We start from the raw sequence: 14162 nt of genomic DNA, 5'->3' as shown, positions 1-14162 counted from the left end.
GCTGCAAATGGCACTATTTCATTCTTTTTTATGACTGAACATTTCTTGTAGATTTTTGGATCCCTAACTCAGTAACTGGTACATGGATAAGCCATAAAATGTTATTGCTGTACATTACTATCAGACACTTGCTGGTTTTATATTCCATAAAGAAGGGGGTGGAGAAACAGATTGAAAAGATGTTACTCCTTAGAAAGCAAGTACATAAACCCCTCCCACTTGACCTCAAACAGACATTTTTTTAATGCAGAGAAAATGTGTACTCCTAATTAGGGAATACAGAACACAGTGTGGACAGCTTCCCATAACTGAACTAAGCCTTATCTATTTCATGGTGGGAGTCCAACATCTTTGTCCTCATTTTAGATAACATCTGGCTACTTGAAATTTTAGATTTACCCCCATGATTCATATTATGCTTTCCTACCAGCTTGCAGATTTCACATTCACCTTTCTTTCTTCCTCTCTCCCTCCCTTCCCCCCTCTCCTTTCTTTCTTTCTTTCTTTTTTCACCCTATATAAATCCAAATTAAACAAGCAAATGTTGGCCAAGACTTCTCTTTGCCATCTCATAGTGTCTGCCAAAGCTTTTGGGTAGCCTTACTCTATACTGAATGTTAAGTTTGTTTTAAAATTGAGTGATTAGGATGCATTTTAATTGTTTATGCGAAATCTAAAATGTCCACGGTTTAATAATGGACAAAGATACTCCGCGTGGGAGATCAAGTTGACCAAGCTCTAATACTGTGCCCTACTCCCCACCTAGCTCCACCTGTACCTGAGGGTTTTATTTCATTTCCCACTGCCACCCTCACTTTAAATATAGACACAAATGCCTTCTCCTTCAGATTCCTAAATACCACAGACCTGAAGAAAAAAGACAAAGGCCAATAACTGCACATGGACAGCTCCTCCTCCACACAATGTTCTCCCCAGTTCTGTGGTTCTGAGCCTTTGCACATGCTACACACTGTCTGCCCCAAGTGCTTTTCCTTCCTTTTCTACTGTGTAACCCCCTACTCATTAGTCTAATCATGTTACATTTTCTCTCTTTTTTGCAGCCTTTCTGGATATCTTCTCACCCTTGTAGAGTTGATCATTCCCTTCTTTGTGCCCTCACTATACTCTGAATTAACTACCATTACTGCATCTTTAATACAGGGTTATCTTTATTTACTTATATGTCTGCTTCCTCTACCTAGAACAAAGCTGAAGGCTGGGGGCATGTTTTATTCATTTATATCCCTGGTCTAGTATTATGCCATTGTCTTCCATTAGTCCATTAATTAATTCACTCCTTTTATAAACATTTATCGTTGATCTATGGTGTCAGGCACTCCTCAAGGAAAGAGGGGTGCACAGAAGAGATGGGATCCCGGGTATGTGGAACTCACATTCTAGGTAGGGGAAGCACTAACCTCTAAACATATAAGTAAATTGCTTCTAGATTGAGACAAGAGTGGGAGGGATGGAATGTACTTTGGATTGCGTGGTAGCTAAGATTTACTGAGGAGGTGACGTCTGAGCTGAGACCTCAGTGGAAAAAAAAAAAAAGGAAACAGACATATAAAGATCTAAGAGGATAACACTCCAGGTAGAATGAATAGCATGCTTGCTGAATGAAAACTTCTAGAGGATTAAAGAAGCATAAAAACACTGACTTAGAAAGTTAAGGTTTCTATTTCTAAAATAGGTCACATGAACCCGGGACTCACAGTCCTCAATGACATTCTAACTCCCAAAGCCGGCGCACCTTGGCCAGCACCCTGACCTCAGGTCCTCAACTCTCTGACTCTCACCTTGCCTCCCCCATGAAGGGCGCCATCTTCCAACCTTCCACTTCCGGACATCACAGCTCTCAGTGTGCTCTCAAGCTGGTGTTCCCAACCTGGCCTCCATGGATGGACTTTTAGAATCATATGCACAGTTTTTACGGATGCTAATTTTTCAGGTCAAAGGATCTATAGCTTTCTCAAAATAATCGTTAGTCTCCAAGAAGGATAGAGTCGGCTTGTCTAGAGTAAGAGTGAGAGATGGTCTCATAATTCAAGGAAGACCTCTTTATCCTATATGTAAGGGTGTAGTATTGAAAACACAAAACAGAACAGCAATCCCAGAGCATCTATATAATCAGCATGACACACGGCATTGGAGTACAGGGCAAGTGAAAACATGAACTGAGTGGGAAGACTGAGCCTGTTGAGCAGTTTCATATAACCACCTTCACGATACCTTATTGAGAGTGGACATGCAAGGCACTGACCTCAGATGCCGGGGATTCAAGATGATTTAAGTCCTTGCTCTCAAGGAGCAAGGTCTATGTCAGAGGCAGAAATAAGGCTAATGTCATGAGGACTAAGGGGCTGAAGGGCAGGAGGGACTGTGTAAACAGAACTTAGAAGCTGAGAAAAGACAGTCTGAGAAATCTTCAGGAGAAATGATATTTAAAGAAGGAAGTATTTCATCAGATCTGGTAGACAGAGGTAGGCAGTGAGGGCAGAATAAGTTTTAGATGAGAAATGGTACAAAAACCATAATGACTTTAACCTAGGAGACAGTCCTTTGTTCCAAGAAGAGGGAGGCTGAATCAGGAAACCGCGAGGGAGACCATGGCACAGTCCCACCTGGTTGCTAATACCCTTGACTTCCAACCAAACATGAGTCACTATGTGGTTAACTTCAGGTGGGTGGGAAATAAAAGATCAGCAGGGCTTCCCTGGTGGCGCAGTGGTTGAGAGTCCGCCTACCGATGCAGGGGACACGGGTTCGTGCCCCAGTCCGGGAAGATCCCACATGCCGCGGAGCGGCTAGGCCCGTGAGCCATGGCCGCTGAGCCTGCGCGTCCGGAGCCTGTGCTCCACAACGGGAGAGGCCACAGCAGTGAGAGGCCCGCGTACCGCAAAAACAAAAAAAAAAGATCAGCAGAGGAATGGGCAAAATTGATAAAATAGAAGAAAGTAGATACCTATTTCTGATACAGCCTGAAAATCAGTACAGAGAAGAGGTGGTGTGCATTCTCCCCCAACGCTTTTTCTTTCAGAAGTTGGAGAAAAATTAAGTCCAGATGTTTGGAATAGCTTGACATATGGCAATGATAGAATGTAACAGGTATGATATCCTTAGAGCCACAGAAATGCACAGGATGAATTGCAGTGAAACGATCTTCCTAGTTGCTGAAATTGTACATTTGGTGGAACTTTGAAAAGAGCCAGATTCCCCTCAAGGCCTTTCCAGGACGAATGAGATCCCTGGGGTCTATTCAGATCATATCTCTACTATGAAATTCTATATAAATTCAATGGAGAAACACAAAGTTTCCCCAAAGCTGTTTCTTTCTTGTTATGTAACTATTTCAGAGGTCACCAACTGCTTACCAGTCTCATAGCTGGGGAATCTTCCTCTTGGTTAACACAAGAGTTAATGAAATGTGGAAGGCAGTTGAAATTTTATAGAATTTTAAGTATAGCAAAACGTTTGATTTCTAATTCTTTCACACGAGTATTTTTCCTCTTTCCCATCTTCCACATGGTCCTTCTTCTATGTTTTCCCCTCAGGACTCAAGAACACACCCTGTTGAGCTCTAGATATAGAAATATTAGAAAATGACCTTCTCAGGACTAGGAATGGGGAAGAGAGCACAGATTTGGTGGATCTGGGGGAAGACTGCAAAGCGATAAAAAGGCCTTGGAGGATACCAAAAGGCTTTTGAATTTCCCTATCAGTTAGATATACTTACCTGTCTATAGATACCTCTGTGGTAGTTTTGCTGGTTCTGAAAGTGAGCCATGATCCTTAAACCAAGGCTACTTTCTCCGGGCTATCAACCCTGACCAGAAACATTATGTTTTTTCTGAAATGATACACTATCTCTCAACACTGAATTATCTCCAAAAGTAGGACATTGTGAGTGTGTGGCAGTCACACAGAGCTGCACTTATGCAGTCTCCTCTCAGGTAGAAAAGACAACAGCGTTTGGCTCTATTATAATTACAAGGATATTCTTTCATTATTAACCGTGGACAGACAAGATTCACGTCATGCATTCACACTTACAATGGGGCTACTGAAAGCAGCCTGTCTGGAATGAGGGACTTCACTGGCTCCACTTCCTAGAGCAAAACAGCTCCCAGTAAGATGATTTGAGGATATACTTCCTAAAGGTCCACTGCGAACCATCTTGCAGCTGGGGGCCCTTGGTTTCGCCATATTGCTGAGGGAGCCACTGGGAGTGTCAGCAGAATCGTCATCTTCAGAGGCAGCTTCCTGATAGGACTCTAGCCTCTTGGCTGAGGGATAAAAATCACACTGGGTCATTCCCTGAGAGGAAACTCTCGCAGGTCGAGTGTCAGGCACTTACTTAAACAGCTATTTCACACCATCTCCTCCCATTTTAAACCTGGCCTCCAAACTCCTCCAATACTGAGTGAATGGACTTACATCATTGAGAAAAGTAGAAGCAGAGAGGAACTCCCTTCTCTCCCCATTGTCAAATCTACCAACCTATCTGCATCTGTACCCAAACTCTCTGCCCTCCCTCATACTACTACGGATGAAGTTTCAAACACCAAACCCTTCACTGTGATCTGCATGCCCTTCTCAAGCGCTTCACTCTTAACAACTCTCCCCTCTTTTACTTTCACAGTCTCTCAACTAGTCTCATGGCTTTCTGTATCTCTCCACGGACACTGCTCTTGTCAAGGTTGTCAATGAGCTAGCTCCATGTTACCAAACCCAGTGACTGCATCTATTCATATCTTTTTTGAATTCTTGGCAATATCCAATGTCCTCTCCTTTCAAATGTCTCTTTCGGTTTCTCTTGATACCACGTATACTGTTTTTCCTCCTGCTTCAGTGCGGCTACTTCTTAGTTTCTCCTGCTGTCTCCTCTTCTCCTCAGTCCTCAGATACTGGATGGCTGCAGGAGCTCCTTCCCTTCACTACCTATATACTCTTTCTTGGTGATGTCATCTGGTCCCCCCCACCTTTGAAATATCATCTCTGTGCACAAGACCCCCAAACCTATTCCTTCAACTCTAACCTCTAATTAGAATTTAGACTCAGACATCCAACTCTCTACTTGACATTTCCAGTTGGATGTCCATGAGGCTCTTCCAGCAGATATCTGCATGGCTCACCCCCTTACAGCTTCAAGGAGACTTGGAGGTATCCCTTTGTCAATGAAGCCTTCCCAGATCTAACCACACTGTTTGTTACATATCCTACCCTAGCACTTAGCACCATCTACACATCATATACCTTATTTTTAATTTTTTGAATCATCCATTAGAATATAAACTCCAAAAGGGCAAGGAATTTTGTCTTTTGCTAATCTCATATTCCTAAAGCCCAGAGAAGGGGGTGATAGATACGCAATAAATACTTGTTGAATAAATAAACAATGGACATCTTAAATTTGGTATATGGTAAATGTAGACCGCTTCCTCTCTTCCTCCAAATCACCACCCCCGCCTCAATTACTCTTTCTCTGGTCTTTCTCATCTTTGTAAACGGTACCTAAATATCTACCTAGCTGTTAACACCAGAAATTGAAGATTCTCCTTGATTTTTGTTCCCTACGCCACCCCCCACTCCCACATTCAGAGCATCACCAATAGCTGTCTATTATTCATCCAAAATATATCCCAAATATCTAAACTTCTCTTCACCTCCATTACCGTAATCCAAGCCACCATCATTAAAACAGTAGCTAGAGTGATCTTCTAAAACATAAAGCAGATCAGACCACTCCCTGCACAAAACTTTCCAGTGGTTCCACAGTTCACTTAGAATAAAATCTGACCTTCTTATCCTGGTGTACCTAACTCAAAATGATCCGGCCTAGGCTGACCTTTCTTTTTTTTGTGTGGCACGCGGGCCTCTCACTGCTGTGGCCTCTCCCGTTGCGGAGCACAGGACCGGGGCACGAACCCGCGTCCCCTGCATCGGCAGGCGGACTCTCAACCACTGCGCCACCAGGGAAGCTCCTGACCTAACTTTCTTGCCGCTCCTTCTTCTGCACTAAATCCAGCCTCACTGGCCTTTCTTTACTTTGAATATTGCCAAGCTCATTTCAGTCTGAAGACCCCTATACTAGCTGCTCCCTCTGACCAGAAGGCTTTTACCCCTGAATTCAAAGATCATGTCATTCAGATCTAGGCTCTGATATCCCTCTTAGAGAAGCCTTGCTCAACCATCCAAAGTAGCCTTCTGCTCATTCTATATCACCCCATTATAATTTTCTGCATAGCACTTTTCACTATTTAATATATTTTTTAAAAAAATTAATTTATTTGTGACAATTTTCTCTGATATAAGTTCTATGAGAGGAGGGGCCTTGTCTGTCTTGTTATATGTGCTTGTTTGGATTGCTAGTTGCCTGTATTCAGGCTAAGCCTAGCTACTGAATAAAGTATAGCTTTTGGCAAGTTAATTTATAAAATAAAGAACATTTGCATATCCTATTTAATAGTTTTTGTCTATACTTTTTAAGGACAAGGAAAGGCTAAGATTCTGCGTTCTAGAACTAACGCTTCCAAAGACTAAGTGGCTTTTCAGCAAATCACTTGCTCTTTCTAGGCCTCTGTTTTCTTATTAGAAGAATGAATAATCTGGACTCAATGACTTCAAGATCCTTTCCAGTTCTGCAGTTCGGTAAGTTTCATTATATTCTCTGCCTAAAAAGTACAGACTATTTCCCTGTATGACATTTCAGCTTCAAAAACAGATACACTTATTGTGTCCCAGACATTCTGAAGTTCTCCATTCTTACCTGTGCCTTTGCTCAGGATGTCCATTCTCTTCCTTTCTACTTACATCAATCTTGCACATCTTTAAAGGCTTGGTTCAAATGCCAGTTCCTCACTGAAGACCTCTGTAACTGTATTGGCTCTCATCCATACCACTCATTGGTACCACTGTATAATTTCCATGTACTACTGAATGCTACTATGTGTCAGGCATTTGTCTCATTTAATCACTATAACCACCCTCGGAGGTAGATATTATTAATACCTTCATTTCAGAAATAAAGAAATCAAAACTAAGTAATTTTCCCCATCTCACAAAAGTGATACAGATCAGTCTTATAGCCAGTTATATTAAAATCTACAGCCAGCACTATGAGTCTTCATGCTATATTGTTTCTAAATGTAGCCCAAAAAGTTAATATGTATTATTCCTTATTATTTCACATGGTCAATATCCCCTGCTCGATTTCAATGAGTACATGTTTTGTAGTTTAAATAATGAGTAATGAGTAAATGAATGAGTAATGAATAATGAGTAAATATACGAATAGACATATGAATAATATCCTTAGCATCAAGGGAAAGTTGCAGGGTAGGGAGTTAACATTTACTGAATATCTCCTTTTCATCAAGAACCTTGCTAGGTCCTTTAATTTTTTTTTAACTTTTTATTATTATTTTTTTTCCCTTCCTTTTTCACACTTCCTCTAGCTTACTTTTTTTTTGTTTGTTTTGTTTTTTGATTTTTTTTTTTTTTTTTTTTTTTTTTTTGCGGTACGTGGGCCTCTCACTGCTGTGGCCTCTCCCGTTGCGGAGCACAGGCTCCAGATGCGCAGGCTCAGCAGCCATGGCTCACGGGCCCAGCCGCTCCGCGGCATGTGGGATCTTCCCAGACCGGGGCACGAACCCATGTCCCCTGCATCGGCAGGCGGACTCTCAACCACTGCGCCACCAGGGAAGCCCCCTCCAGCTTACTTTGATAATCCTTGGCCACCTGGCCAGGACCATTGCCTTTGATTGTGTGGGCTGTGCTAGGTTCTTTATATAAACAACTATATATATAACTGTATCTCTATATGTTTTGTTTTTATCTTTAAAATAATGCTATTGTACATACTAGAAACTATCGCTGTTCTACTTGGCAGTAAACAGTTTGGGTGGGTAGAGTTAGAATTTGAATTTGGGTTTTCGTGACTCCAGAGTCAGTACAAGTATCCATTGTGTTATATGTCCTTAGCAGTTACTTGTACACAAGCGGTTAGCTCAGTGATTCTCAGCAAGGGGTGAATTTGTCCCCTAGCGAACATTTGGCAATGCTTGTACACAATTCGGTTGTTACATCTTGGGGAGAAGTGCTACTGGCATGTGGGCAAAGGCCAAGGATGCTTCTAAACATCTTAAACAGCTCCCCATAAGAAAGAGTCATCCAGCCCACAATGTCAATAGTGCTATGTTGATCAATCCTTGAGCAGCTAAAGAAATTTACTGATGATGTGATAGCATTTTAAGAATAATTAATTAGAATGCTACACAACATATATAAACATGAAGGCTATACGTTAGGAATTTCCCATAGCCATCATTAGGGAACCAGTCATCGTGCAACTGTGTAATTAGTATAAGGCCAGATGGCTGAGCTGTTACTGTAGGACAAACTTGCTCAATAAGTAGAACTGCAAGAGAGAAATTTAAAAAGACCTGGAGTAACTCAATCTTTAATAATTTTGTGGAAAGCTATGAGAAATAAATCAGTAAAGTTACAATGTGATTCAGGAAACATAGCTACTAAGACCCATACTTTTAGATTCTGAAACATTTTTTAAAAATTGGGTATGAGGTTTATTATTATACTGATAAACAAAATCTATCCAAATGATCAAGACTTACTATGTCTCGTAAAGTAGATTCTAGTTAGTTCCATGAATGCCTCAAAGTGGCAAAAGAATTCTTGCTTTCCACCTCGTAAGAGAAAATATACAAAGTCTGTAATCTTTCCTTTGTCTCAAGGTAGGTACTACATTAGGTACTACGTTGACTACTTTATTTCTCTCTTATTTAATCTTTCCCTTCTCTTCCAATTCCCCTCTTCAAATATCCAGTTAACCTGCTCACAGCCTGTAATTTACATTTTTTTGATATCTGGAAGAAGTGAGCATGAGACTATGGAACAAGACATTTACCACACGTTTCAATGTGCTCTCCAAAGGGCCAAACGCAAGGGTGAACAGTACAGGGCACTCAGATTAACTTCTTTCAACTATATCATCCGCATATCCTCAATCAAACATTTTGCTATGAACTAATCCCCCAAACATGTCCAGCATTCCAGCTTTCACCTGCTTGTAAACAGCACATTCAGCTGAGTTTCTTTCAACTGTATCATCCACATACCCTTGACACAAAACCTTTCATCCTAAACTAATTCCTCACATTTCCAGCATTCCAGGAATTTGTCCAGTATCTCCAAGCCCCAAACCTTGATCAGTGCAAATCCACCTCCAAAACGGACTGCCTGAAAATCAAAACAATATGGAAAGAGAACACTGACCTTAATCGTACAGCACTTAAAAAGATATTATGTTTCCGTGCCCGTCTCCCACATTGGACCATGAGTTCAACACACAAGCCTATTTCTTATTTTGACAACAATAATTATGACAATACTAGCAGCTAATACTTACAAAGAACTTATTCTGTGCCATGCTCTAAGTGCCTTTTCATGATTTATCTTCTCTTATCTCTTAACCACCCCATGAAGTAGATCTATTACTGATCCTTTTTATTGTGGCCCAGAGAAATTATATAAATTGCCCAGGGTCACACAGCTTGCAGGCAGTGGAGATGGGAATCAGACTCAGGAGGCTTGATCCCCAAATCCTTGTTCTTGGAAACTACTAAATGATGCCACCATGTACATCAGATGCACAAACTGCATCATAAAAGCACTGTGTAGACACACCCAAATAGAGGGACATTCTACAAAACCCCTAAATAATGCCCCTCAGAACTCTTAAGGTCATCCAAAAAAAGGAATGGCTAAGAAACTGTCAAATCTAGAGGCACCGAAATGATAACTAAGTGTTACGTGATTTCCTGGATGGGATCCTGGGACAGAAAAAGACCTTTGGTAAAAACTAAGGAAATCCCAATAAAATATGGATTTCGGTTAATAATGAAGTATCAATATGGGTTCATTACTTATGACAAACGTATCTTAAGACTAATGTAAGATGTTAAGACAAGGGAAACTGGGCAAGGGAGCATACTGGAACTTTCAATAATATCTTTATAACTTTCTGTAAACCTAAAACCATTCTAAACTAAAAAGTTTATTATTAAAAAACTTTCAGTAATCTTTTAAAGGAGTTTAAAAACTGTTTAACACACATATAAATCACGTGGGGATATTGTTAACTGAAGATTTTAATTGAAGCTTTAAATAGGGGCTTGAGACTCTGCATTTCTAATACACACCTGGGTGTTGATGATGCTTAGTTCATGGACCAAATTTATAAGTTACAAGGTTTTTAAAACAAACAATGGTGTCATCAGATGTGTTTAGTTCAACGGCATAAGGGTAAGGGGTTATTTCCCAGCAGCAACATTTTAAATGGAAATATCTCCTAGTCAATTCTTTTGCCAAAACATCCTGAAAGCTTAACTAAGTTTCATTTCAGTGAAAATAATGTCTCAGGGTTAAATTGTGGGGAAAACTAGCCCCTATCATTACTAACACCAGCATTTAGAGAAAGAGAGAGAGAGACAGACAGAGACAGAGAGAGAGCACGTGCTTGTGTGTTTGTGTACATATACTTGTTTTAAAACCATTACTGACAAGAGACCAGGAGCTCTGGATGTATCTGTGGTAGAGAAGTGTTCAGAGGCAGAGTCAGCACCTCATAGAGGTGGTGTATGTAACACTCCATGGTTCACAAACAGTTATCTCATCAATTACAGTTCAGCCCGGATGGCATTTAATTCTCAGTCACTCAGTATCTTCCCTGCATGAGGGGCCACAGAGAGAAGTACTCACTGGGCAGGAGCGTGTATATTCAGGGACGGGGTGGGAGAGGGCTGGTATTAGCACTCTTAGATGCTACAAATACAAAATTTAAAACCCAACAAATATAAAAAATAATGCAGTGCTTCCACGCCATATATTTTGTAAAACATTACTTCTGTAAGATACTTCTCAAAAACAGGGATCTATAATCAGATAATCTTGGAAAATAATAATCTCACAAATGGACAGAGGGGTTTACCTACAGTGATGTTCACTGCAGCATTGTTTGCCACAGCAGATGACTGTTGACAACCTAAACTAATGGTTGGTTAGTTACATAAATTTTGGCAATCATTACAGTGCAATATGGCATAACCATTAGAAAAATAAGGAGAGAATGGAAAGGCAATCATGATGAAGTCTTAAGAAAAATGGTTATACAAGTCAAAGCACACTGTAATGCTATTTTGTTTAAAAAACATATATATTAATGTTTACAGGAAAAAGACTCAAAAGAAATGTGCTAAAATGTTAATAGAGGTCCAATCAGTTTGGTGGGAGTTTTTTTTTTTTTTTTAAATTGGGGTATAGTTGCTTCACAATGTTCTGTTAGTTTCTACTGTACAGAGAAGTGGAGCTCTCTCTGCTATACAGCAGGTTCTTATTAGTTATCTATTTTATACATATTAGTGTATACATGTCAATCCCAATCTTCCAATTCATCACACCGCCACCCCTACCCCCCGCTTTCCCTCCTTGGTGTCCACACATTTGTTCTCTTCATCTGTGTCTCTATTTCTGCCTTGCAAACTGGTTCATCTGTACCATTTTTCTAGATTCCACATATATGTGTTAATATACGATATTTGTTTTCCTCTTTCTAACTTACTTCACTCTATATGACAGTCTCTAGGTCCATCCACATCTCTACAAACGACCCAATTTCGTTCCTTTTCATGGCTGAGTAATATTCCATTGCATATATCTACCACATCTTCTTTATCCATTCATCTGTCAATGGACATTTAGGTTGCTTCCATGTCCTGGCTATTGTAAATAGTGCTGCAATGAACATTGGGGTACATGACCCCAATGTTGGGGTATTGCTACTCCAGCTTTGATTTCCATTTGAATGGAATATCTTTTTCCATCCCCTCACTTTCAGTCTGTATGTGTCCCTAGGTCTGAAGTGGGTCTCTTGTAGACAGTATATATACGCGTCTTGTTTTTGTATCCATTCAGCCAGCCTGTCTTTTGGTTGGATCATTTAATCCATCCACATTTAAGGTAATTATTGATATGTATGTTCCTATTACCATTTTCTTAATTGTTTTGTGTTTGCTTTTGTACGTCCTTTTCTTCTCTTGTGTTTCCCACTTAGAGAAGTTCTTTTAGCATTTGTTTTAGAGCTGTTTTTTTGGTGTTGAATTCTCTTAGCTTCTTTGCTTGTTTGTAAAGCTTTTGATTTCTCTGTCAAATCTGAGTGAGATCCTTGCTGGATCTACCCAGCAAGGGTAGTATTGTTGTAGGTTCTTCCCTTTCATCACTTTAAATATATCGTTCCACTTCCTTCTGGCTTGCAGGGTTTCTGCTGAGAAATCAGTCGTTAACCTTATGGGAGTTCCCTCGTATGTTGTCATTTTTCCCTTGCTGCTTTTTAATAATTTTTGTCTTCAGTTTTTGTCAATTTGATTACTACGTGTCTTGGCGTGTTTCTCCTTTGGTTTATCCTGCCTGGGACTCTCTGCACTTCCTGGACTTGGGTGGCTATTTCCTTTCCCATGTTAGGGAAGTTTTTGACTATATTCTCTTCAAATATTTTCTCTGGTCCTTTCTCTCTCTCTTCTCCTTCTGGGACCCCTATAATGCGAATGTTGGTGCATTTAATGTTGTCCCAGAGGTCTCTTAGGCTGTCTTCATTTCTTTTCATTCTTTTTTCTTCTGTTCCACGGCAGAGATTTCCACCATTCTGTCCTCCAGGTCACTTATCTGTTCTTCTGCCTCAGTTATTCTGCTATTGATTCCTTCTAGTGTATTCTTCATTTCAGTCATTGTGTTGTTCATCTCGTTTGTTCTTTAATTCTTCTAGGTCTTTGTTAAACATTTCTTGCATCTTCTCGATCTTTGCCTCCATTCTTTTTCCAAGGTCCTGGATCATCTTCACTATCATTATTCTGAATTCTTTTTCTGGAAGGTTGCCTATCTCCACTTCATTTAGTTGTTTTCCTGGGGTTTTATCTCGTTCCTTCATCTGGGACATAGTCCTCTGCCTTTTCATTTTGTCCATCTTTCTGTGAATGTGGTTTTCTTTCTGCAGGCTACAGGACTGTAGTTCTTCTTGCTTCTGCTCTGGTGGGAGTTACTGATGGCTTTAAAATTTTCCTTTTTTGGCCTGAAATTTTCTAAAATATTGCTTTTGTAATAAAAATGCAATAAAAAATATGGAACAATGCAGAATATCATATCCAGTATGATTAGCTATTTTTCACATTGTATAGTGATTATATGATACTCAATGTTTTATTCTTCATACACACAAGTAACAACAAAAGCTGGCTTAAAATATATTTACCTAAGAGGAAATATAGTATATTTTTAAAATTTTGGGCAGGTGGATGTCTAAGTTGAACACTACTGGCAGAAATCATAATATCTATAGTCTTAATAATAGACATAATAATTGATAAGACTGATTTCATAAAAATATAAAACTTCTCACAAGAAGTGACACCCTAAGCAAAGTTAAGAGGCTGTGGTAGACAGAATTCTAAGATGGCCCCAAGATTCCTACCCCACCCCCATGTACACACCCTGTAGGATAGCATCTCGCTTCTATGATTAAATTATGTTACCTGACAAAGGTCAGAGGATTTGGCACATATAATCAAGTGTCTAGCCAGTTGAATCTGAGTTAATATAAAAGAAGCCTATCCTAGGTAGCTTGACCTCATCAGGTAAAAAGAGGTGCCACAACTTACCTGAAGTCAGAGACTCAAAGCTAGAGGTTCGGCTGGTAGCCTTGAGGAAGTGAACTGCCATGCTGTGGAGAGGCCACATGGCAAAGGGATGGTAGGCCACATCTATGAGCTAAGAATGGCTCTAAGCTGACAGCCAGCAAGGAAGCAGGGGCCTTAGTCCTACAACCTCAAGACACTGACAACTCTAAAACCAGGAAACCAAAACGAGGACCCTGGGTCGCAGATAAGATCATAGCTCCAGCCAAAACCTGTATTTCAGCCAGGTGAGAGACTCAGAGAGGACGTAGCTATGTGCACCCAGACTCCTGACCCACAGAAGCTGTGAGACAGTATGTTTGTGTTATTTGAAGCCATCAAATTTGTAGTAATTTGTTATCAAATTTGTAGTAATTTGTTATGTGGCAATAGAAAACTAATACAGTGATAAATGATGAA

At 40.2% G+C, this 14162-nt stretch overlaps 1 protein-coding gene across 1 annotated transcript in view; it reads right to left on the bottom strand.

The window, feature by feature from the left end:
• The window catches only part of ATP10D (ATPase phospholipid transporting 10D (putative)), a 78249-nt gene that overhangs the window by 40425 nt on the left and 23662 nt on the right, over positions 1-14162 (bottom strand). Inside the window, exon 9 of the mRNA XM_089911889.1 lies at positions 4054-4286. Coding sequence (XP_089768015.1) covers positions 4054-4286 — 233 coding nt within the window. The remainder of the gene's footprint in view (positions 1-4053; positions 4287-14162) is intronic.

This window comes from Delphinapterus leucas, chromosome 5 (assembly GCF_059928025.1).
Source record: "Delphinapterus leucas isolate spDelLeu-1000000601 "Yukka" chromosome 5, BTC_Dleu_Yukka2, whole genome shotgun sequence".
NCBI lineage: Eukaryota > Metazoa > Chordata > Mammalia > Artiodactyla > Monodontidae > Delphinapterus > Delphinapterus leucas.
The sequence above is the reverse complement of the archived record's forward strand: the minus strand, read 5'-3'. Positions and strand labels throughout refer to the sequence as shown.